The sequence below is a fragment of the Sardina pilchardus genome, chromosome 16 (genome assembly GCF_963854185.1).
Source record: "Sardina pilchardus chromosome 16, fSarPil1.1, whole genome shotgun sequence".
NCBI classification, from domain to species: Eukaryota; Metazoa; Chordata; class Actinopteri; order Clupeiformes; family Clupeidae; genus Sardina; species Sardina pilchardus.
In genome coordinates, this window is record NC_085009.1 from 16,963,827 (window position 1) to 16,991,226 (window position 27,400).

General features: G+C 39.1%; 1 protein-coding gene across 3 annotated transcripts; it reads left to right on the forward strand.

Annotated features, from left to right (window-relative positions):
• The first annotated feature begins 4,143 nt into the window (after window positions 1–4,143).
• Window positions 4,144–22,523, forward strand: LOC134059420 (leukocyte immunoglobulin-like receptor subfamily B member 2). 3 transcript variants are annotated; one of them, XM_062515812.1, is made up of 19 exons: window positions 4,159–4,190; window positions 7,534–7,569; window positions 7,751–8,023; window positions 8,377–8,643; window positions 9,146–9,412; window positions 9,780–10,058; window positions 10,149–10,439; window positions 10,546–10,878; window positions 11,007–11,282; window positions 11,813–12,058; window positions 12,140–12,259; window positions 12,381–12,405; window positions 12,560–12,654; window positions 12,774–12,806; window positions 13,566–13,652; window positions 13,758–13,820; window positions 13,984–14,052; window positions 14,189–14,251; window positions 21,962–22,523. In XM_062515812.1, the coding sequence occupies exons 1-19, from the start codon at window positions 4,160–4,162 to the stop codon at window positions 21,967–21,969; spliced, it is 2,862 nt and encodes a 953-aa protein (XP_062371796.1). In that variant the 5' UTR covers window position 4,159; the 3' UTR covers window positions 21,970–22,523. The 3 variants fall into 3 exon arrangements, with proteins under 3 accessions (XP_062371797.1, XP_062371796.1, XP_062371795.1); XM_062515811.1 differs by lacking the exon at window positions 21,962–22,523 and adding an exon at window positions 14,418–14,842 and having other exon boundaries at window positions 12,131–12,259; XM_062515813.1 differs by lacking the exon at window positions 7,534–7,569 and having other exon boundaries at window positions 4,144–4,190; window positions 12,131–12,259.
• The last annotated feature ends 4,877 nt before the right edge of the window (window positions 22,524–27,400 follow it).

Sequence of the window (27,400 nt, forward strand, 5' to 3'; positions counted from 1 at the left end):
CGGGCGCCACTCCGAAACTACAGCTTTGCACTACCTTACTACATTACCCATAATCACGTTACGCATGATGCATTGTACACAGAACCGCTGCTATATGAATGCAATCGCGGAAAGATTCTGCACTTGTCAGTGATGATAGAGGGATGCATAACGTGTTCAAAGAGCCCTACGTCACTGAACAGTTCCATCGCTGCAGGTAATGCAGCGGCAGCCTCCTCCATACTCCCGGTGTGAAAACTACACTCTTCCGCTGTCAGGCATGCACAGCTGACGCAGTTAAATTATTAATTATTAATAAATGCGCAGCCGCATTTATTAGGCGTCGGTATCTGCCATAGACCTAAAAGAAATGTATCTGCCCAGCGAAATGTATCTGCCCAGCGAATGCCCAATTTACGGACATTCTCAATTAGATGAGCAGGTGGCTGTAGCCTATATTCCGTCAGAAACAGATTTTCATTCAAATTAACTGAATTTGAACTAGTTCAAAATTAAAAATGGTGAACTATGAACGTGAACAGTTCACTTTGCACGTGTGTGAACTGAACTTTGAACTAGTTACTGAAGAGTGTGAACGTGCACAACACTGTCTGGATGACATCTCTAAGATCTGCTGCCTCCACCAAGCGCACAATATCCTACAGGATGAGACACACCCCTCAAGCCATCGCTTCTCCCTGCTTCTATCTGGCAGGTGATGTTGAGCCTTTAGAGCACACACCTCCAGACTGCAGAACAGTTTTATCCCCAGAGCCATCACAGAATTGAACAATCATGGGCCATCACAGAATTGAACAATCATGGGCCATCACAGAATTGAACAATCATGCCTGAATGAAGTCCACTACAACTTCACCTTTCATGTTTCTCAGGATAACTCACCTATTTCACCTGTAGATCATCCATAGCAAGACATAAATCCGCAGAGTTTCTCCCTTTTCCTGAACCTCTAAAGCAGGACATACATCCGCAGAGTTTCTCCCTTTTCCCGAACCTCTATAGCAAGACATAAATCCGCAGAGTTTCTCCCTTTTCCTGAACCTCTATAGCAGGACATACATCCGCAGAGTTTCTCCCTTCAGTTCAGTTCAGTTTTTCTCACTACATGATGTCATAGTGGTGTAGTCTACACTGTAAAAAAAAAAAAGTTCGTTCAACTCAAATTTTCAAGGCAACCGGCTGCCTAGAATTTTTGAGTTCAATCAACTTAAACTTAGCACGTTTTGAAGAACTACAATTATTAAGTTGTGTAAGCTAAGTTTTTCAAGTTCTGCCAACTGATTTTTTTTAATTCAAGTTACTGGAAATTTACTGGAAAGTTTGTAAAAACTTACTATTTTGAGTTCAGATTACCATCCCCTAATAACGTGTTTGTTCCCAGAATGCAACAGCACCAGTCAACATATTCTGAAAGAAATCACAAATAGTTTCCAACTGAAATGTAATCTTGAAATAAGATTCTAAGCAAAGCTAAAACTAAGTAACTGTGACACTAAAGGCCATACTGTTTTGGTCATGTTGTCATGTAATTGTTTGTTGTTGCTACAAACCATCATGTAGATGACCATCCACAATGACTTAATCCTGTGCATAAAGCTTAGAGTAATGAATATGCTAGCGGCACAAACAGATATTCACATTCTTAGTGATACCATTGTGACTATGAACTTCCTGATTGCAACTAGTGCAGTTGCTGCTTTTACATTAATTCATGATAAATTTGTTAGGGTCAAGAACTACACAAGGAGAAAACCCTACAAGGAGAGAGAGAGAGAACCCTACAAGGAGAAAATGAAATCCACCCCAGGAAGAATACAGGAACACCAGTGGGTGGGTGTTTAGGAAGATTCCAAGGGCCCAGAAATGACAGAGGGCCCTCAGAGAGCCTTGCCCCCAATAACACTATATACAGTATTATTGGAGGAACCCAGAATGTCTGTCCGTCATAGGGCATACATTCTCTAGCAGCATACCTGCAGACACATAATGCAAGAAAGCATTGAGTGGCCGACTTTGTGATGCCGTGAAGGAGCCAGATTAATGCAAATTGAGAAAGCAGTCAATTTCGCATTGCACTCCAATTAATATATGTCTACTTTCTAAAATGACATTATATTTTGATAATGGTCTTCTCCTCAATGGTAACCCTGACAAAACTCTGAAAATCTGTCACATAGTCATTTTGTTCAATAGTTGATTTGTGTTATACACATCCAAAAAAGCCACAATAAACAGTAATGAGAAAAAATAGACATTATAAACAAGAAAATAACATTTGCCCATAATTCCTAAGGGGATGGTATCTGAACTCAAAATAGTAAGTTTTACAGACTTGAAAATTCCGGTAACTTGAATTAAAAATACTTAGTTGGCAGAACTTGAAAAACATTGTAGTTCTTAAAAAGATAAGTCAATGCCTTCAACTCAAAAATTCAAGGCAGCCGGTTGCCTTGAAAATTTGAGTTAAACTAACTAACATTTTTTTTAGTTAGGACCATAACTTACAATTTTAAGTTAACTTGATTAGTTTAGTTCTTCACTGTCAACTTGAAAAGTTAGTGAAATCAGTTGACTTTTATATTTCAAGTTGAACCAACTTAAAAACCCAGTGAAAAACAAATAACTTGGACAACTTGGACTTTTTTTTTTATGTTGTGTTAACTCATGAAACTGAGTAGACATACATTTGCTTATTTCATAAGTTGAAATAACTTCAGGGAAGACTGCACTGATACATATAATTAAATATTTAAGTTGAGTCAACTTAATTTTGCAAGTTTGCAAGATGCAATTACAAAAAAAGTTGGATCAATTGTTTTTTTCTAGTTTACCATGTCTTCCTGATTTTTTTAGTTATATTTACTTACAAACCTTAGTTTGCAGGACAAAAGGCAAGTTCTAATTTTTACAGTGTAGTTAGCTGTAGTGGGTAGACTGTGATGGAGTTTAGTTGTAGCAGCTAGTGGGTATACTGTGATCAACCCCAAATGTTAATACCTATCCTTGCCTATTTTAAGTGGGTATACTGAGATGGTGATGCTTTTAAAGAAGGTATAGCCTACTGCTTAGTCCTGTGTATCACGCAGGCTACACCATTGATGATGTCATTGTGAAACTGCTTAAGACATAATAATAAAACACAACAGGTCGCATGCAATGTGCTAACATTCATACACTCTTCTAGTTGTTAAAACATCACAAATCATAAATAGTCATCATGAATACTTTCACCCTGAGCTTGTGATTATATGGAGGGTAAAGGGGACATTGACGAAGGAGAATAAGTCCAAACGGTCACATATCTTTGCGTCTTAACTGAAGGCAAGAAAGCAGCTTCACACAGCAACAACCACATGTCTACCACATCCTGTTTCGAAAATGTTTCAGTGAGATTTTGTCTTCGCTGGAAGGGGCAAGATGCAACTAATAAGAGAAACTCCAAGTTTTAGCAGGATTTTATTGCATCTTTGAGCATGTTAGTGTTAGCGTATTATGTGCATTCCTGCACAATATGATGCACTGAGATCTAACTGTGTGGTCTGAGAATGTAGTGTACTGATGGAATGAAACATCATTTCCTGCCACTTATTTCTTTAAACCCTACTTCTCTAAAATAAGTTAGAAGAAACTGTTGTGGTTTGACGGAGTCAGGATGCAGACATGCAATCAAGTTGGATATGTTAACTGACTCACCATAAGCATGATTTCTCATAATTGTATGGAGACTAATAGCATCAGTCAGTGCTGTATTCTGACCAACATTACAGTGGTGGCTGTAGTGAAGTCTGAGACCGGAAGTCAAAATGGCATGAGTGGTACTGCAATGAACGACGTGTCAGACACAGGTAGCGGCTCAAGTGACTGTAGTCTGCTAACCACATAAGAGGTGTAGTGTGAAATGGTCTCCATGCCCTCTTCATCAAAATGTATAGTGCTAAAAATAGTTAAAACTGCAGCAGACTAAAGTGCCATGCAAAAATATACATACAATATATAAACATACAGTATAACATAAAATATGTATGAACACATCAAAACTGACATTAATCAGAAAGAGCACAGGAGAGAAGTATGCTCTCAGAATACATCTATAAATAGGGCAACCAGTAAGAGACAACATTTCAGAAGAAGGAAGTTATTTAGACACGGAGAGGACAGCATGGGACAACATCAACTTTTTCTGCTGCTCTGTAAGTCTGACACACATCTTATTTTTATGTAGAAATACACATGTTCACATGCACATATGTATAAAGTGTTTGTGTGTATTTCAGTTGATGTTCTTTTTGTTTAAAGCTTTGCCCTGATAGTGATACAGTATATTATACAAATCTATTGTTTAGATGACTGGCATGACTTCACACAACATGTGTATGTCATCAGTGGAATCACTCACTAACAGATATATTCACGCTTGTGTGTGAATCATGTGTCTCTACAGCTCACTTCTATTGAGAATGTATTTATGAATTGAGAAGTTGTGAGCTATGGCGTAGATCAAAGTCGTGTGAAACATGAATGAGGAAGAAAGCCGTCAACTGATATGATGAACTTCCCTTTCAATGACCAGTGGTAGAGGCCGTCTTGAATTGCCCTACTGTGCATGTGAAAGAATGTTTACATGCATGATAACTTTTGAAATATAGGTGAAAACTTTGGTTTCATGGGTTTGTGTTTCTAAGTAGTTGCACCCTGACCTACTGTATGTGACCATGGTTGGTTGGTGGCAGATGTCAGACTTAAAGGCACATACAGGCCTTAGCATAACATTTCCAAAATCTTTTTAATGACACTTATCCTCAAAATATGACAAACGGCACTTCTGCCATTGTCTGAGCGGCCCTCTCAAGACGATTATTGACCTAGCAAGTGTCTAGTTTCAGGTAAAGGCCTGAAATGTCAGCTCTTTTTGCTGTGCGTCGCCAAAAATCCGAGCCTTTATGAAAGTAAATTCGTAGGTCAGCTGCATACACACCGAGGCTCTCTTTCTCACTTTTCTCTCGAGCCTCCTCTACGAAATCATGATGGCTGAAGCGGAGCTGCAGTGCCTTTCTAAAGCGTAATTTCAGAGCGATTTCAACCCAGAGTCTTTTTCAACATGACAAACACCCTCAAGAGATTACGCTAATCGAAGGAGTACCGAGTTAGGGGTCCTATTTATACTGCTGCAGAAGTGTGGCGGTATTTTGAGCATGATAAGTGGTTAAAAAAGTTCCTTTTGGAAACGTTTGACAGTAATGTTCCTGGTGCTTGTCACTGTTTAATTAAGACATGCCTTTCATGTTATGCTTTTACTCATACAAACCTGCAGGTCATACACAGCATATTTAATTCAAACACACAGTCCACTTCGTAACATTCATGACATCACTGCACAGTGCAGTAGTCAACACCCCTTTTTTAGAAGACCATAAAAAGATAGCATGTCACAGCTCAGTGTGTGTCAAAACTAAAATAACACCCAGTATTGCATGCACATATCTGCAAATGTATATGCATTTGCACTACAGAACACATGTGCAACATTGTATAATATTATTGGTCTATGTTTTAAACAACACAATGTAAGCTTCATAAACACAGAAAATATTTCAAAGGATACTTTGGTGTTCTTCAAACAGTCTCTCAATATGAGCTGGTTCACAGTCCTTCATTCATAGCAGTGCAGATAGGCTGAAGGCTACAGTACATGCGCTGACTGACTGGATATCTGGGCGGCGGTGGTGCTGGATCAGCATCAGCATTTGTCGCCCGGATCAGGATCCAGGTTTGGGTAAAGATGTAGCAGTGCATCTTTGCCGGGGGATGGGTCTTTTTGAAGAGTGAACTGTACTTGGTGATGATGACATAGCTGTCACCATGGAGCCTTGCACAAGTGTGGCTGTGAGTGGTTCTTTGCTGTAGGGTGTTGTGAGTGTTCTGTTGACGTCACAGCAGTGTCACCTGGCTTGATGTGGGATGATGCAGCATGTCACTTGTCATCAGAACAAGCGTTCATTTGGGCTTTTACCTTTTTGTGTACCTCGCTGTCAGAACAAATGGAGATAGGACAGGCTGATGGTATTATGTTGTTGATGTAAAATCAGCTCAAATGGATTTTTTCCTATTATGCTGTAAGGTGTAGATCTGGACTCACGAAGGAAGATGTTGAGTTGTTGTTTCCATGGCATGCCTTGCATTGGGGCGATACATTTTTCCAATAGCGTGCATTCAGTTTTGTGTGAAAAAGGAAAGTGTAATGCAAAGTATGTGATCAAACAAAAGGTGGCAACGGGCTGAGGCTCTCCCCAGCGGAGCTGGCACTGAATGACCAGGCCCAAGTTAAAAGCAGAGAGTGCAGATACAAGAGAGCGTGCATTAGGTCTTCTTATAGTGACACCCATTACTTCCAGTACCAATGGGCACACTCCATTCTCTGTAGATGTAAAGCAGACCAAAAGGGGGCAGAGCCCAAACATGCATTAGAACCGGTGCAACCCCAAGAATGACCAGCAACCCAAGAATATTCATGTTGTTTTACGACTGCCGCGCAGCGTAGCTGTAGTTATGGGATGCGATGACATTAAGACGTCTTTTCTGGACATTCAATAGATGTGTTGTTTTGGGTGTGATATAGGCGTCATTTGAAGACGTATGAAAGACTGAATTATTGAACATCCAGAAGACGTCCTCAGAGCAGCCAGAATGAACATTTTTAAGACGTATTTCCTGGACGTTGAATAGATGTGTTGTTCTGGGTGTGATATAGGCGTCGCTTGAAGACGTCTGAAAGACTTCATTATTAAACATCCAGAAGACGTCTGTCTGAGTAGCCAGAATGGCAAAACGTCTATTTGCAACTAATTTTGGCTGTAGACGTCCCGAGTGGGGTCAGGCTGGACTATTATATTGTCCCAGTGTTATTTATCAACTCATTTTGACTGGAAAATAGACGTCCAGATCACAGCCTTGACAGACCACTGTGATATCAAGTTATACCAGTCGCCTTTCTAGAATAAGCCAGAGCTTCCCTGCCTCACATCGGGCTGAGCCATGCATCGCCCAGACTTTAACAACCTGTGGATGGTGGCGTTTTTTTTTGTTTTTTTTTAAAGTTCAGCGGATGGATGGTGGACTGATGATGAGTTTTGTGCTGTTGTGGATCAAATAATAGCTCATCCGCGCATCTCAAGTGCACAGTTCTCTCTCTGTGTGTGTGTGTGTGTGCTTGTGTGAATATGTGTGAGTGTGTTTTCACACATGTGTGTGTGTGACAGAGAGAAAATACAGGTACAGTGGGTAAGGGTTGAGAATGGACGTTTTCCCCCAGCAATCCCGCAGAGATCCCGTAGGCTGTCAAGCAGAGTTTTTTTCGAGGCTATGGCAATGTACCCAAACAACCACCAGGTGGCAGAAAATTTCAACCCGAAGACTCACAATTTAGATTACTGTATACATTATGTGTGACCTTTTCTCAATTTCCTCTCCAAAGTTTCCTAAAGAGTTCTCTAAAAATGTACTGCTTTTCTGTCACTCTCTCCTTTTTAAAATCAGTCCTGAGTGCAGAAATCAACATTGGATCAACAGAAGGTATTTATGCTGTTTGATACATTGATACACTTGCCTGACACACCCTGCCAATGTTGTTGGTGCTGTTTCACTGATATGAATGTATTGGGTGGACACTGTGTGCAGAATCTCACTTTCCTCTTAGCGCATTAGTTACCATGATTATTCTGTGTGATCATTGTTAATTGCTATGCACCCACAGATCTCCCTACAGCTACAGTGGTGGTGGTGTCTCCTCAACCTCCACTCTATCCTGGAGATGTAGTCACTCTGAGGTGTGCTATAGCATATCGCACCATATACACAGAGTGGCATTATTACTGGTACAGAAATGGTTACGAAGATCGCAGTAAGAACACTGAGTCCATCAGCATCAGACTCCCAGAGGAGGAAGGTCAGTATGAGTGTGGTGGACTGAGGAAGAATCATCCAGAGATATCCTGCAGAAGTGCGCAGACTGAGATTAAGTATGATGGTAAGTCAACATTTGACATTCACTTTTCACCAAAAATACATTAACATTTGGCTCAGCGTTCATATTGTGTTCACCGCTTTTCCTCCATCCCAGATAACTGCTGGAAAATAATTGTGCTGTGGTTAGGATGTCACTAACATAATGTACCCTTGACTCTTAGCAGAGACACATACATGTATCCCAACATAAATGAATTACAGAAAGAAAACACTCGAAACACACAGTAACAATCTTACCAAGGAATCTCTGTCTTTATGTGTTTTGTCCTTATACTGTAGATTACTTAAATATCACTAAATATTTTTGCATTGTACACCTAATTATTGCCATTTAGTCTGTCTTTACTCCCACAGCTCCCCCTACAGCTACAGTGGTGGTAGTGTCTCCTCAGAGTCCTTTTTACTTTGGAGAGAGAGTCACTCTGAGGTGTAACATAGCCAACTACACAGACTGGGGTCCGTACTCCTGGTACAGAGACAACAGCCCACTTCCCAGTCAAGCCAGTGAGACCATCACCATCACACTCCCACAAGAGGCGGGTCAGTACCAGTGTTTTGGACAGAGGAAGGATCGTCCCCAGATATCCTCTACAAGTCCATCTGCTGAAATTACATACGATGGTTAGTTAACATTGGATGATCAACACAATTCAGTTTTCTTCCGAAGTGGCCAAGCAAGTTAAGATGACTTTATTTGTATTGAAATGTGCTAGAGTGTGCTACAAAGTTGTGTCCTTAACATCCCAACCCTCCTGCCATGGATTCATGTGTGTCTCTCAGAAAAAACAGAGGAGGATATTATCACTCCAACCAATACAATATCGCTGTGGATCAGTCTTATTTCTACAATGCAGACTGAAAATGAATGTAAATGCTGGATGTCACCAAAACATTGTCCACCGTCAGGCACTAAACAGAGAGCATAAAACAGATCTAAATGGACTGGAACCACTCAGAATTGTAATACAGTATAATTATTATGTATAATTTAATCAATGATAAGACCTTTGTGTGCTTGATTGTTTGTGATTACTGTAAATGTAAATATGAATGAACTTTGTTCATTGTGCTGATTCACTGCATTGTCATTAAGTTGACGTTGACATTGTCTTTACTTTCACAGTTCTACCCACAGCTACAGTGATGGTGGTGTCCTCTCAGCGTCCTTTTTACTCTGGAGAGAGAGTCACTCTGAGGTGTGACATAGCCAACTACAGAGACTGGGGTCCGTACTCCTGGTATAGAGACAACAGCCCACTTCCCAGTCAGGCCAGTGAGTTCATCACCATCACACTCCCACAAGAGGAGGGTCAGTATCAGTGCTCTGGACAGAGGAATTATAGTCCTCATGTATCATCACAAAGTGAGCATCATCTCATTGGGTGCAAAGGTCAGTCAATTTTGAAATAACGTATTTTTTTTACATTTATGGAAGCTTATAACGGAAAGAAAGTGACTGAGAGAATGTGAATTGATTCAGATTTAGAATGGTTTGTGTATCAGAACAAATAGTGAATATAATTATGCTGTTGTTGAAGGGTAAATGGAAATGGTGACTATGCTATCTGAGTTGCCACAGTTAACTTGTGCAGTGCACAGACTCAGAAGAAAGTGATTTTTCTGAAGGGATAAACTGTGACTGTGCACTATCTTCAGTGCCACATGTGACAGACCTGCCATTGGCTAAAATGTGTTTATACATTAAACAATATGAACTACTGACTGTGTTTATATTAATCTCCAATAAACCAACATAGAAGAAAAGCCAACTCCAACAATTAGTACAGAAAGCGTGGCACCAGTGTTCACAGGAAACTCAGTTACCCTGAGGTGTGACATGGGTCAGTCTACTGGATGGAGATTCTTCTGGTACAGACACACACAGACCTCTGATCCTGTGGCCCAGACTGATGGAGACTCCTACAGCATCAGCTCTGTTAAAGTCTCTGATGGAGGACAGTACTGGTGCAGAGCTGGGAGAGGAAATCCAGTCTACTACACACAGTACAGCAATGAGGTGTGGGTGAAGGTCACAGGTGAGTTTGGTGTGGCATTTAGTATATGTCTGACATTGAAAAAACTATACAAAGTCAATAAGCTGACTTTGTGAGTTCTGTTTCGACTAGAAAGTCCCAAAGCTGTTGTAACCCTCCTGTCCAACTGGACAGACTTCTTCCATGGAGAGAGGATCAACTTCAGATGTGACATACAGGGAGATCAACACGGACACTGGCAATACAGCTGGTATAAAATAGGGAATGTGGACATAGGGACACCAAATCCATTACATACCAAGCAAGAGTACACGATATATTATGCTAAAGAGTCCCACAGTGGTGAGTACAGCTGCAGAGGAACACGCAGTAGCGACCCACAGACATCAGAGATCAGCGCATCTGTCAGAATTGCAATAACAGGTGAGTGAACATTTATGTTTGTTTTTTGTTAAGCTTTCTCTTGTATTTACAATATTTTGAATACATGTCTAATATATGGTCTATATCTTTTTTTTTACACAAACAGCAAAACCAAAGCCAGTTCTTAGAGGACCTCCACAGACCTGGCTGACTGAAGGAGACTCAGTGACGCTGAGCTGTGAAGTTAGAGGCTCCACTACAGGCTGGAGATTCCACTGGTACAAGACTGCCCCCCAAAGGCCTGAGTTAACATATATCACACATGAGAATGGAGGATATTATGTAGAGGGGGTCTCAGACAGCATCAGAGGAGCTGGAGGCTCCTACACTCTCAGCCCTGCTGCTCTTAGACACACAGGGGTTTATGTGTGCAGAGCAGAGAGAGGAGAGCCAGCCATTCCCACAAAGTTCAGCCAACCTCAGCCTCTCTGGATCACAGGTGACTTTTTTATTGCAATGCTGATGAGTTTTACTGTAAACAAACTGTCCAGAACACGGTTGCTGTTTTGTCCAAACTAAACATTTTCAAACTGTAACATAATAAACTGATTTCTCTATTTGATTTAGGTAATTCTCATCCATCCTCCCTGGTTGTCCATCCCAATACAAATCAACATTTTGATTGGAAGTATCTCTCCCTGAGCTGTGTGGGGAGCGTATACTTAACTGGATGGAAATTGAGATGGTTCTCAGGATGGTCTGAGTATAAAATGTGTCCCAATGGTTGGGCAGAAGCAGGATCCACCTGTAGAAGAGATAGAGTATCTTCATCAGACAGTGGAATTTACTGGTGTCAGTCTGACTCTGGAGAGCAGAGTAATCCTGTCAACATCACAGTGCATAGTGAGTAAACATTGACATCTTTTTGAACTCATGTACAAACCATGAGCTACTGTAACATCATTATATCCATAATGTTGTTGTTAAGTGTGCTTTTTTTGCTTGTTTGTTTCTTGTACAACGCATATTGTAATGCTTTCTCCTTCTTGGCCAAGCTTTGACAGGTATAATTCTAATGTTAATGTACTGTAGTATAAACTGATATCATTGTAGAGTAAGTTGCTTTGGACAGTCACTTGCCATTTCTCTTGTCTTACTGCCATTTCCTTTCTAAAGAAATTATATGGTAATGATGGGGATATGGGATTTAGTTCTGCTTACTGTGCTCTTACCATTTAAAATGTTATCATGTGTGTGATACATGCACGCTTATCAAAGGAAAGAATAGAAACCAATAAGCCAGTAAAGTTGGAAGAATATTGCTCTTCATCCGTATGGTAATAACATACTCTACTCTGTAGCATTGAGAAACAGATAACTTTGTGCTGTAACACATGTATTGTGATTTATTGTGACTGCTGTGTGCTGCATAGCTGGTGATGTGATCCTGGAGAGTCCTGTCCATCCTGTGACTGAGGGAGATCCTCTGACTCTGCGCTGTAGATATCGCCATCAGCCATCAAACATCAGTGCTGACTTCTATAAAGATGGGTCACTCCTGCAGACCTCCACCACAGGAGAGATGACCATCCCTGCAGTCTCAAAGTCACATGAAGGCCTCTATAAGTGCAGCAACCCAGAGAGAGCAGAGTCACCAGAGAGCTGGATCACAGTAAATGGTAAGTCTGAAATACTCCCATATATAATAAATACATTAAATAATGTTATTCACCACAGATCTAATTTGATAGTCTCTGCAGGTTCAGTCCCACATTCTGGGTCCTCTCTGCTGCTAACTGTGGGTGTTGTTGTTGGACTGGTGCTCATGATCGTTCTCATCGTAATACTGGTTCTGCTGTATCGCTTCAAGAAGCTGAAAGGTGGGAGCTCTAAAGCATTCAGCTGCTGAAGTAAAAGTAAACCATGCTACAATGTTGATCTCATTTAAAAGTAAAAAGTTATACTACAGTATGATTACAATGATATGTTCTTGTCCTACAGCAGGTGTCATACAAACACCACCTCTGTAAGTGTATTCAGCTTTTAAGTCTGTGGCTACTTAACCCAGGGGCATCGTAGATACATTGTTTTCTATTGTCCAAATACCCCACAAAAACTTAAGACTGATTACTTTCATTTTTTACTTGCATGTTTGTAACGCTGCCATTGTCACCATCTAGTGGCCAACAACAGCTCAACACCAGTCAGAATCAGGACCTGAGCCAATCTGCAGGAAATGAAGGAGATCAGTTGGGATATGAACCATTACACAGTGGTCAGTTAATTGTGGTTGATCTGACTTTATTAACATTAATGTGTTTATTGGACATTTATTATGTTATATATATTATTTTATTAAGTAAAATGTTTTTTGCATACAATTTCTGTCCTTAGGAAGCACAAACGTGTATGACTCTATTGGTACAGGTAAATTATACAATACACAATTGTAAATACACAGATTACAAATACATAAAAAAAACAGCATTGCAAATTCGCTCTCCTCCAACCTGCAAAATCACAAATTTCTTAATAGCAATTGTGCAATAGCCGACTATTTACAGGAAATTAAATCATGGCATATTATGTCAGTTGACAAGGCCCTTTGGAGATTATCTTCGCCGGTTTGTAAATAAATCCATTTTTGTGTCAGGGGAAATAGTGCAAGCCATGAGTGGTGTTCATGACAGTTGAGTAAAGCACAAATGCTTTGCTTCTGTAGAAACTGCATTTGGTACCTTTAAAGCTTATCTCTGGCCATTCATTTCTCAGATCATCTTGTTTATGCTGACTAATAGCTAAAGCAACACTAAAGAGTTTTTCATACCTTAAAATAATGTTTCCAAAATCATTTCAGTGGTTCCACCTAACAGGATGAACGGCACTTCTGCATTCATGTCACGACCCTCTAGCGGCTACAACCGCACTATGTAATTTTACCAGTTTGGGAAGCGTACCTGTAGTTCGATGAAAATAAACTACACATTTGACTTGCGTCGATGTTTCAATACATCATACTTTCATAAAATTTTGCAGCATACCCTACATTGTTGGTGGACATCGTTATTTGCTGGATAAACAAATAGCGTGTGTGCGACAGAGGAAAAGTGCTTTAGTGTTGCTTTAATGAAATAAACTGTAACACTGCACACAAGCTACTGAAAATGTGTTTGATTCGTCCAATAGACGCTGCCTCAGCAGGACTGAACGATGTGACATATGCCACCATCGATCTGCAGACCTCGTCTGACAAAGTCAAAAAGAAGAGGAAAAGTAAAACACAATTTAAAATCCTGCACATGAGTATATGACAGTATATGATAATGGAGTTAAATAAACAGCTATCTGCCTTCATATTGTATAATTTTCTGACTACAGAAGATGGAGGTAAACCAGAGCCAGACATAGTTTACTCCAAGCTCAAAGCAGTGAAGGCCACAGGTAAAATCGGTGACATTTAAACAACAACAACAAAAAAAACTGTCTCTCTCCAGTCCCAACACCCATATGGACATGTATCAAAATATGTTAACTGGACACAGTCATCCATGGTATTTTGTTTGAATATGCAACAATTTCTATTTCTGATGTGTCCTTTCTTTAGGAGAAGATGATACAGAAGACAATGACTTGACTTATGTTCAGGTTACAGGAAAGAAAAAGGGTGTGACAAGTATGTTTACTTCTGTCATTTACCCTCTATCTCTTGTTTATGATACATTTATAGTTATTTTTGTGAGCTTTCTTTGAATACTGTATAATATGCATGCTCCTCTGCTCTCCCTCTCTCTCTGTCTATTTCTATATAGCCAAAGTCAAAGAGTTCCAAGTAGATGCGGTTTACTCTGAAGTGAAGCACCCAGCCTCCTCAGGTAAGAGATTCATCCTTACTGATATCACAACACCAACTAAAATGTTGTATGTTTCTGGACAAATCAAAAAAATCACAAACATCTCATGTCTGGACTGAAGTAAAGTATGACCATGTCATGCCAAATATACCCTAAATACTGTTGTCTCTAAATTGCTGCTTTGCAGGTGTCTGAGATAATTCCATGTTGTGGGCATTGCTTCCCTGCCGGTGAAAACAAGAAATCCAGATAATATATTTTTTTCTTACTCCAAAGTATATTTTGACAGTGGTGTTTGTATCGCAGAGGGATCATTTGGGATCAATACAGGCTACAAGTACATGTAAATAATTGCATAAAACTGCGTTATTAAAGATTTTAAGCTGTTCTTTTCCCTTTATCTGCTCTTTCTATTCAATGATTTATGTCACTCTTTGGAAGAGCATCATCAGTTATTTCAGTTCTTGTGTTTTTTACTTTTTTTAGGTTGCATTTGTCGTAAGTAGCCTAATCTCCTTATTGGTCAGTTGTCAATAAAGTCATTCAAACATCTGTACAACTGTCAATATCATTCAGAGTTGTAGCTTGCTCCCTGATGTGGACTTTATAACATTACTGGCACTATGACAAGTATCCACAGTCCAGACAGCTCAGAAACATCTGAGTGTTCAAAGCATCCAGACAGAGCCCTTGGGCCCTTCATATGTTCTGTATAACTAGAAAAATAAACACGTTTTCAAATTATTACGTGATACGGAAGCTATCATAATGTGGATGACACGACAGCACACCACAACAATTAAACAAAAATGTAAACAAAACAAAACAGAGAACACCTCCAAAATGAATGAAAAGTGGGAACAGAGTGGTATGGCACTTCCTGTGGTTTTGCACTGCTAAAACTCACCACAGTGTGTACAGAGGTGGAGGGTTCAGTGCCCCCCCCCCCCTCCATTAGGGACATGACCTCTGCCTCCATATCTTACATTTGTCATATTGTGACACAAAAAAATAGGCATCAACATACCTATATGTTATATGTGTTACCTCTTGTGTCTTGTTTTAGGTGTTCTCTAATGACATTTCTCTATGGCACAGACCAGAGCCATATTACATATAGATACATGGCTCTGGCACAAACAAAGACGTACTGCAGAAGTACCATGGCAACCACTTGGTGAAACATTCTAAACATGGCTAAATCACGTTTGGTGTCATTGTAAAATCCAGCACAAACATACACCTTGACCTCATTTTGTTCAATGTTAATACGATACCACAACTTGAGATACAAGAGTGGCTGTGTCTCACCATTGTTTGGCAACCGAAATAATCAGGAAATACTTTATAATAAGGGTACATGAATTCTCATGAACTAATGCATGAATTAATGCATGAATTACGCAATTAGTTAATCCATTAATATATCATGAATCATTATGACTTAACATGAATTCACTGATTGTCATTAATGTATTAATACATGAATAACTCATCATCTTAAGCATTAAGTACGGTTGGCACATCATCATGAATCATGATTAATTAAGCATGATCATGATGACTTTTTGTCAGACAAAATTTTGGACATCACCGTCATGGAGAAAAAAGAAAAGTAATTACACATGAATTCATGTTAACTAAATGTCATGAATTATCATGAGTTAATTAATTAACTCATGCATTAATTATACATGAAAATCTCATTAATAAACATGAATTAATAGTATGTCATTAATGACATCAGGTATGGACAACAAATTCATCTTGAGCATTAGGTACAGTGGGTAAATCATTATGAATAATGATCAATTACACATGATCATGGTGATTTCTAGGTTTTTGAAATGTGCTCCAAGGGGTAAGTAAACTATACATTCACTCATCATGAACTAATTAAGACCATTTTCAGAGAATATCGAAGAATCCACTTCTTTCGTCAGTGATAAAGAAGGGTCCATTTACCACTTTAGCTGAGGGGCCACAAACATGATGAACTCATGAGTAATTCATCATTAATTAATGTAAATTGATCATTTTTGCATGACTTCAAACTTCATGCATTTAAAGCACCACCTGTTCATCACTTTATCTGAGGGGCCACAGACATGATTAACTAATGAAAAGATAATGCTTATCTAATGAGGACATGCCTATATTTGAACGATGTGGATTCTTCGATATTCTCTGAAAATGGTCTTAATTAGTTCATGATGAGTCGGGGAATAGTAGGCCTACTATTTAATGAAACATCTAGCCGTGCCACGCTAATCTTGATTCTTGATAAAGTAGAAATTAGTATGCCAGCTTTGTGCTGTGAACTTGAAATAATGAGAGTAAAGGGATAGAAATGCAAGAAGATTTTGTATCCTATCTCGACATGTCCCAAAGCTTTAGGTTACAATATAGTGGGCTCTGTTGATTTTAATGAGTATAGGCCTATGTCTAAAGTTACAGTAACCTACTTTTATCACAATGTACCATACTTTTGTCTGTTTTTAACAATTCAACAATGATTGTTCGTTGTATTGCGTTATGAGCCATCACTGCGCCTATTATATACTCTTAGCCATAAGCCTATAGCTCAGTCATTATGCTATAGGCCTACCACATATCCCTCCATTGGATGTGCTATGAGCTATAAGCTAAATTATATTTAGAATGCCAAGTCCATATTTCCAGTTATGTTAGTAAAGTAACCTAAAAGTAATGCATTAGTACTGCAATGCCTTACAATTCAGAGACATGAATGTCATAAGTAACAAATCACTTCAAAATGACAATAATAAGTAGGCTAATACATAATACGTTACATTTTAAAGTAACTTACCCAACTCTGCAACTGCAACTTCTCCCTCTCTCGTTCTCTCTCTTTCTCTCTCTGCCACTTTAATATTTTGTAATTGGAGAATGTATATGGATGAAACTCATAATTGTATTGGTATGTTAAAGTGTACAATATTTGATATTCACGAATAAAGTTCTTATGTTTTTCCTTAACTTTCTTCTTAAGATGCGTCCTAAGAAAACACTTAGGAACAAATGGCATTCTTGAAAACAAAGATCTTAAATGTATTCTTAATTTTCCTCGCAACTTTAAGACAACACTGCACCTGTCTTAAAAACGTTACAGTGTAAAGTCGGGCCTCTTATAGTCATAAATATAAACACATTTACCAGTTTTAGACAGCTGGTTTGAAATATCAGCCTTTATTATGTGTACTCCGATATATGAGCCAAACATGTATTGCTAATTTTAGCTTGCTGCTATTGTTTTCGGTAGCTCAGTCCTCTGTCTGAAAACTTGCATAGCCTGAAGGGTTCCTGCCAGCACTCGGCGCACGTCGACGTCAGAGTGCAGTGAAGTTACCATTGAGTGATGCATTACGGGATGATTGACTCCATAGCACAAATGTAGATGTTGACTATAGTGCACAGCTGTGTGTGTGTGTGTGTGTGTGTGTGTGTGTGTGTGTGTGTGTGTGTGTGTGTGTGTGTGTGTGTGTGTGTGTGTGTGTGTGTGTGACAGAGAGAATACAGGTATACATTCGACCTTTTCTCAATTTTCTCTCCAACGTTTCCTAAAGAGATCTTTAAAAATGCACTGCTTTTCTGTCACTCTTCCCCTTTTAAAATCAGTCCTGAGTGCAGAAATCAACATTGGATCCACAGAAGGTATTTATGTGGTTTGATACATTGATACACTTGCCTGACACACCCTGCCAATATATTGTTAGTGCTGTTTCACTAATATGAATGTATTGGGTGGAAACATAATCTCACTTTCTTCTTAGCGCATTGGATATCATGTTTATTCTATGTTATCATTGTTTTTGCAATGCACCCACAGCTCTCCCTACAGCTACAGTGGAGATGGTGTCTCCTCTTCAGCCTCCCTTCTATCCTGGAGATGTAGTCACTCTGAGGTGTGCTATAACAGAGTACACAGACTGGCTTCGTTATGACTGGTACAGAAATAACGAATATCAGAGTATGAACAATGAGAGCATCAGCATCAGACTCCCAGAGGAGGCAGGTCAGTATGAGTGTGCTGGAGTGAGGAGGAATTATCCGGAGCAATCCTCCAGAAGTGCACCTACTGATATTAAATATGATGGTGAGTCAACATTTGACATTCAACACATTTTTCTCTCACTAAAAACACATTAACATTGGGCTCAGTGTTAATATTGTGTTCATCACTTTTCCAGTTGTAACTACTGAAAATGCACTCAGTTGCACTGTAGTTATATTATTATTACTGATTGTGGTGACATTCATTCCAATCTAGATGAAAAGCCAACTCCTACAATCAGTTCAGAAACAGACGCAACAGTGTTCACTGGAAACTCCGTTACCCTGAAATGTGACATGGGGCAGTCTACTGGATGGAGATTCTACTGGTACAGAGACGCACAGAACTCTGATCCTGTGGCCCTGACTGATGAGGACTCCTACAGCATCAGCTCTGTTAAAGTCTCTAATGGAGGACAGTACTGGTGCAGAGCTGAGAGGAGACCCAGTCTGACATTTGAAAAACAATGCAACTGAAATGAATTTGTGTGTTCTGTTTTGTGTGTTCTAGAAAGTCCTAAAACCGTTGCAGCCCTCTTGTCCAACTGGACAGACTTCTTCCATGATGAGAGGATCAACTTCAGATGTGACATACAGGGAGATCAATACAGAGACTGGAAATACAGTTGGTATAACAACGGGACTGTGGTATCTGATCGACCAGGCAAACAGGGCAAAAGTTCACAATATATTATGCTGAAGAGTCCCATAGTGGTGAGTACAGCTGCAGAGGAACGCGCAGTAGCGACCCACAGACATCAGAGATCAGCGCATCTGTCAGAATTACAGTGTCAGGTGAGACACTTATGTGTTTTTTTAAGCTTTCGCTTGTATTTACAATATTTTGAATACATGTCTAAGATATGGTCTATACCTTTTTTCACACAAACAGCAAAACCTAAGCCAGTTCTTAGAGGACCTCCACAGACCTGGCTGACTGAAGGAGACTCAGTGACGCTGAGCTGTGATGTTAGAGGCTCCACTACAGGCTGGAGATTCCACTGGTACAAGACTGCCCCCTACAGGCCTGAGTTAACACAGATCAGTCATGAAAACGGAGGATATTTAGAGCTGGTCTCGGACAGCACCAGAGGAGCTGTAGGCTCCTACACTCTCAACCCTGCTGCTCTTAGACACACAGGGGTTTATGTGTGCAGAGCACAGAGAGGAGAGCCAGCCTATACAGAGTTCAGCCAACCTCGGCCTCTCTGGGTCACAGGTGATGTACACTTTTTTATTGCAATGCCAATGAGTTTTGGTGTAAACAAACTGTCCAAAACATGGCTGCTGTTTGGTCCTAAACTAAACATTTTCAGACTGTAACATAGACTGATTTCTCTATTTGATTTAGGTTTTTCTCCTCCATCCTCTCTGGTTGTCCATCCCAATACAAATCAACATTTTGATTGGAAGTATCTCTCCCTGAGCTGTGCGGGGAGTGTTAACTTAACTGGATGGAGATTGAGATGGTTCTCAGGAAAGTCAGAGTATGAAATGTGTCCCACTGGTTGGGACACAGAAGCAGGATCCACCTGTAAAAGAGATGGAGCATTTCCATTAGACAGTGGAGTTTACTGGTGTCAGTCTGAGTCTGGTGAACAGAGTAATCCTGTCAATATCACAGTGCACAGTGAGTAGCCCTTCAGTAAGGGTTTGGTTCTGCTTACTGTTAAATGCTAACAAGATTGGGTGATAAATGCACAAGACAATAAACCAATGAGTGAAGCTGGAAGAATGCTTTTCATTCTTATAGTTAAAGCATACTGTGTGTAACATTGAGAAACAGAGAACTGTGTGCTTTAACATATTTATTGTGACTGTTGTGTGCTGTATAGATGGTGATGTGATCCTGGAGAGTCCTGCCCATCCTGTGACTGAGAGAGATCCTCTGACTCTGCGCTGTAGATATCGCTACCAGCCATCAAACATCGCTGACTTCTATAAAGATGGGACACTCCTGCAGACCTCCACCACAGGAGAGATGACCATCCCTGCAGTCTCTAAGTCACATGAAGGCCTCTATAAGTGCAGGAACCCAGAGAAAGGAGAGTCACCAGAGAACTGGATCACCATAAATGGTAAATCTGAAATACTCCCATATAATAAATGCATTAAATAATGTTATTCACCACAGATGCTAATTTGATAGTCTCTGCAGGTTCAGCCCCACATTCTGGGTCCTCTCTGCTGCTAACTGTGGGTGTTGTTGTTGGACTGGTGCTCATGATCGTTCTCATCGTAATACTGGTTCTGCTGTATCGCTTCAAGAAGCTGAAAGGTGGGAGCTCTAAGCATTCAGCTGCTGAAGGAAAAGTAAACCAGGCAACAATGTTAGTCTCATTTAATAGTGAAAGGTTAAACTGCAGTACAATTTAGACAATATGATGATTATTTTTGTCCTTCAGCAGGTGTGATACAAACACCACCTCCGTAAGTGTATATTCATCCATCATTTTGATCACCATAGATACTGTGTTCAGCTACTAAGCCTGTGGCTACTTAGCCCAGGAGCGTCACAAATACATTGTTTTCTATTGTAAAAATACCCCAGAAAAACTCAATACTGATTACAATAATTTTTGACTTGCATGTTTGTAACACTGACCTTGTCACCATCTAGTGGCCAACAACAGCTCAACACCAGTCAGAATCAGGACCTGAGCCAATCTGCAGGAAATGAAGGAGATCAGTTGGGATATGAACCATTACACAGTGGTCAGTTAATTGTGGTTGATCTGACTTTATTAACATTAATGTGTTTATTGGACATTTATTATGGACAAAGTCAAATGATTGCATACAATTTCTGTCCGTAAGAACCACAAACGTGTATGACTCTATTGGTACAGGTAAATTATACAACACAATTGTACACAGATCACAAATAAAACCAGCATTGCAAATTTGTGCTCCTCCAACCTGCAAAATCTCAAATTTCTTAATAGCAATTGTGCAATAGCCGACTATTTACAGGAAATGAAATCATGGCATATGTCAGTTGACAAGGCCCTTTTGAGATTATCTTTGCCGGTTTGTAAATAAATCCATTTTTGTGTCAGGGGAAATAGTGCAAGCCATGAGTGGTGTTCATGACAGTTGAGTAAAACACAAATGCTTTGCTACTGTAGAAACTGCATTCTTTAAGACCTATCTCTTGGCCATTCATTTCTCAGATCATCTCGCTGGTTATGCTGACTAATAGTTAAAGCAACACTAAAGAGTTTTTCATACCTTAAAATAATGTTTCCAAAATCATTTCAGCAGTTCATCAACTCGTAACAGGGTGAACGGCACTTCTGCATTCACTTCACGGCCCTCTATCGGCTACAATCGCACTATATGTAACTTTACCAGTTTGGGTATAGCGTACCTGTAGTTCGATGAAAAGAAACTACAAAGTTGACTTGCTTCGATGTCGCAATACATCATACTTTCATAAAATCTTGCAACATACCCTACATTGTCGGTGGACACCGTTATTTGCTGGATAAACAAATAGCGTGTGTGCGACGGAGGAAAAGTGTATCACAACACCAACTAAAATGTTGTATGTTTCTGGACAAACCAAAAGAATCACAAACACCTCATGTCTGGAGTAAAGTATGACCATGGTATGCCAAATATACCCTAAATTGTCTCTGTATTGATGCTTTGCAGGTGTCTGAGAGAATTCCATGTTGTGGGCATTGCTTCCCTGCCGGTGAAAACAAGAAATCCAGATAATATACAGTATATTTTTCTTACTCCAAAGTATATTTTGACAGTGGTGTTTGTATCGCAGAAGGATCATTTGGGATCAATACAGGCTACAAGTACATGTAAATAATTGCATAAAACTGCGTTCTTAACGATTTTAAGCTGTTCTTTTCCCTTTATCTGTTTTTTCTATTCAATGATTTATGTCAGTCTTTGGAAGAGCATCAGTTCTTTCATTTCTTGTGTTTTTTTACTTTTTTTAGGTTGTATTTGTTGTAAGTAGCCTAGTCTCCTTATTGGTCAGTTGTCAATAAAGTAATTCAGACATCTGTACAACTGTCAACATCATTCAGAGTTGTAGCTTCCTCCCTGATGTGGACTTTAGAACATTACTGGCACTATGACAAGAGTCCTCAGTCCAGACAGCTCAGCAACATCTGAGTGTTCAAAGCATCCAGACAGAGCCCTTGGGCCCTTCATATGTTCTGTATAACTAGAAAAATAAACACGTTTTCAAATTATTATGTGATACGGAAGCTATCATAATGTGAATGACACCACAGCACACCACAACAAATAAAAAGAAATGTAAACACCTCCACAATGAATGAAAAGTGGGAATAGAGTGGTATGGCACTTCCTGTGGTTTTGCACTTCCTGCTAAAACTGACCACAGTGTGTACAGAGGTGGAGGGTTCAGTGCCCCCCCCCCCCCCCAAAAAAAAAATAGGCATCAACATACGTTATATGTGTTACCTCGTGTGTCTTGTTTTAAGTGTTCTTTAATGACATTTCTCTATGGCACAGACCAGAACCATATTACATACTATTCTAGATACATGGCTCTGGCACAAACAAAGACGTACTGCAGAAGTACCATGGCAACCACTTGGTGAAACATTCTAAATTCTTTGACGCATAGCCAGGAACAGAGCCAGACCGAGCCAGTGCCAGGCTGAATCATGTTTGGTGCCGTTGTAAAATCCAGCACAAACATACACCTTGACCTCATTTTGTTCAATACTAATACAATACCACAACTTGAGACACAAGAGTGGCTGTGTCTCACTGTTGTTTGGCAACCGAAATAATCATGAAATATATTTATTGGCGGAACAATGATAAGCTGTGAATTAATTGTTACATGTCGACATCGTTGCTGTGCCTTAATTTTACAAAATCTTGCCAGATATACTTTTAGAAAAACACTTTTAGTTGTTCTAAAAGAAGTTGAAACTACTGTTTCTAGGGGCTTATTGCTTAAGTAAACAAGTACACATATGAATACATCGACACACAGAGACAGAGAGGGAGGAAGGGAGAGAGAAAGACAGAGAGAGAGAGAGAAAGAAAGAAAGACGTGTTTTGAGTGTGCCAGCAAAAAGAAGTCACTCTCTATTATTACAACATTTGATTTCCTTTCCTTCCTGTTACGAGTGACAATGTCCTATGCTGTCAGTCAGCATAGCACTACACATCTTTTAACTGATCAACTAGGATATAAGGAATTATCGGTGAGTCTTTGACTTTAACTTTATTATCAAACCATTCAAAGTCAACTAATATAACATAATTTCCAAATTTCTAGTATTCTTTGTTCAAGCAATAATTGAAGTTAGCTGGTAAAAGCTGAAACTCTATTCTGCTTTCATCACATAGAGGAAGTGAGTGCCCAGCATACTGGCACTGTTGAAAACGGTGCTGTTTAATGTTGTGTCTGAATCTGTCAGAATGCTGAAAATACAAGACAGTATGGACACAAGATGCCTGTTCCTGTTCATCTGTGAGTTCTATCTGAGGCTCTGAGAAAGAGACATGGTGTATGGTTGTGTGTGTGTGTGTGTGTGTGTGTGTGTGTGTGTGTGTGTGTGTGTGTGTGTGTGTGTGTGTGTCGGTTGGTCGAACTGGGGATGCATACTACATTTATCCTATGTGTGTTTAGTGTAAAAAAAAAGAAAAAAGAATTGAACCGTTTCCAAGTGCAGTTGTGAAAAGAGGCTGTGGTCACATGATTTTTTTTTTAAATAGCCTAATTTCTTACTGAATTACTAATTACTGAATTTGTCTGTAGCTAAATGTGTTTATGTGTGTGGTTGAAGCTCTTCGGTAGCACTTTATAATAACCATCCGTTATAAATGGTTAATTGATGCTTTATTTTGCAACTATAATTAAACATTTAATAACTTAATAATCATAAATTAATCATTTGTAGATAACAATCAGTGATTACTAAACACATAGCTTACAAATACGTTATTATCAGCTTATGAAAAAAGAAACAATTTATTTATATACAACATACGGAAAAATATCTGTTTAGTGATAACTTGATTTCAATATATTTTATATCAATAAACTACATTATTATTGCAAATATCATATTATTAATAATGATATATTGAGTTATTGTTAATGATTATAATGTTGATTGTCGGCCTTTCCATAGCCATATCCTCAACGCCTATGCCTATTACATAGGTCGATTAACTATTGAACTATAACTGATGTTCTATTGATTAACAGTTAGTTAGATAAACAATTACAATATTTGTTTTTCAGATGGCTATGATAAAGTTGGGCCTTAGTCTTTTATTTGTTAGTAAATCATTTGTAAACTATCTAAAAATGTCAATGTCATTAGCCTAATGGATGGGAAATGACGGCATCAAACCTTTTTTGGATGGCTATTATAAAGTTGCATCTTAGTCTTTTACATGTTAATAAACAATTTGTAAATTATCTAAAAATGACAATCAATAACTGGAGAGAAAACCATCTATGAACATGTTTATTTGAAGTTTCACCAAAACAGTTTTAAAAGTTGACAAAACAAAATGATCATGACAATTTGATAATGGAAAACATTTGATAATGGAAAACATTAGCCTACATCAAAATGAACAATTTCTTTTACATTTCTTGGCAATGTCGTGGAGGCTAGGCGACCCAGATTGGACCATTGCGATCATTCCACTCAATTAAGGTGATCTTTAGCAAGTCAGTTGTCCGATTCCCCCTGCGTCTTGAGATGTTCTCCTTGTAGGCTAGGCTAACTTCGCCAGGCCCTCTCGATGTGCTGTGTGGCAACCTGTAGCCTATCTGCATTGACGAATGCTTGACTGTGTGTCAGGTTCACATACTCCTACCTACCCAAATGCAGGCAGTAGCTGACGACAGGCTCACCGCCATTCATCACTTAAAACTAAGGTCCCTGTTCTAATACTGTATTGTGGACGATGAGAGGTAGCCTACCAGCTTGTCTTGTCCTTCTTGCCACTAGAACAGACGACATCTTTTGTGCTTCACACCGAGCATCCCAAACACGCACCAGCCAGTTGCATTTAATCTTTCTAAATCAGTCTTCTCCTCTGCAGCTATTTCATAAGCTTCTTTAAATTCTTTTTACTTTCAATTAGTTGCACCTCCCTTGCTAAACCAGGCATTTTGATTCCATAAGGAAATATAATTTCTCTGTCCAGTTTGCGCCATAAAATACGCGCCAGAACAGAAGTGCATTGGTAGCTGTGAAGCTAGCAGCAATGGGGTGGAGGGAAACGTCAATATACAAAATACAAGCATTGACCGATTATACTGTCTTGCCATAATTTTATCAGCCTCCATTTACCATGGTTGCACTCTAAAAAATGTGCCCGTTAAATAACAGTAAAGAGCTGGCAGTAGGGTTGCCATTATTTTCCTGTTTTTTTAACAGTGCACTACTGTGACAGTATTTTCATGTTAAACATATAACAGGCCTTGGCTGTAATTTTTGGGGAAAACGGGAATCAACTGACAGTCCACGCATGGAACCTCAAAAGGTTCCATCCATGGAACCATTTGAAGTTTGTTCCCAGAATGCCACAGCCCCAGTCCACAATATTCTAAAAGAGATCACGTCAATCCTTGCTGAAATTTAACCTTAAAATAAAAACACAAATGAATAAGTTGACAGTGACACTAAAGTATGCATTGCTGTTGTCATGTGTCATGTCTGTTGTATTATTTGTTGGTGTCAGAAACCGTCAAGGAGATGACCATCTGAAACATCTTAATCCTGTGCATACAATTTCATGTAATGATTGCGTTTAAGGCAGGGACAGATATATACAAATGTAGTTCTGCAGTATTGGCATTGTGAATATAATTTTGTTTTGAAAAGCTATTATTCCAGTTGTCACAGATGCATTATATCCATTATAAACTTACAAGGTCCAAGAAACTTCACCATGTAAGGTGAAAATCCCAGGAGGAAGTACAGACACATTGCATTGAGTGCCCAACTTCGTGACACTTCCAAGTGGGTAGGTTAATGCTAATTGGGAAAGTAATCAATTTGGCAATGAACCCAGAAGGGCGTGCCTATCCTCTAAAATGTCCTTTATACTTCACGAATGGTCTTCTCCCTAATGGTAATTCTGACAATACTCTGAAAATAATTGACACAATAATTTTGCCCTTCAGTTGTTTTACCTTGTACACATCCAAATAAGCCACAAAACACAAACAGTAATAAGAACAAAATAAACATTAAACAAGACAGTAACATTTACCCATAATTCCTTGAAGCAACATGCCAAGATCACTCAACATAAGAATCACCATCACCACACAACCACATACTGTAGAGGACGTCTACAGACATGGCAGATTTATGGAGGTCTATCATAATAGCACTGTTGGAACTAATACAAACACAATCCACTGCTAAAATCTTACTAAATTTAAAGCTGTCACTGGCCCCTTTTTGTGGAAGCATGGTTATCAAGATTGTTACTGTCTTCAGAGTAAAGTGGCTTCTTCTGTTGTATTTTACACATGATTAAAATTAACTCTTAAGTGTTGATGGAACTTAATACTCCAAATTTGACATCAGTGATTTTACTGTTGGTTTATGCCTTCCACAAATGAGCAAAACATACTGTACGTTATTTAGACGTGAGTTAACAGGAAAGAGACGTATTTTAAGAAAACATTAAAGTTTGGTTAAACAACAGTGAACAGAGTGCAATTTAACATAATGTGTCTTTGTTTGACAGCAAAGTGCAGCATTTTAAAATAACAGGTTAATGATGTTGAAATCTGGGTGTAAATTAACAGCATTTTTTTAGAGTGTGGTTTCCAGTAATATGCTATGAATTATAAAATGTACAAATTATAAATCAACCTAGCAAGTTGCAAGCCCAAAGAGAGGGATCTCAAACTCTTATTTTGAAGTCAATGAATTCAGGAAACTACTTCTGAGGGTGACTAAACTTTCCTTTTTCGTCAGGTTATGTTGTTGTTAACAAGTTGCTATCATGATCTCGAAGTATGTGGACTTATAAGAAGAAATTAAGCATATAATTACATTTCATTGTCATTTATCTCAGACGCGAAATATTAAAAAGAAAAAGTAGACA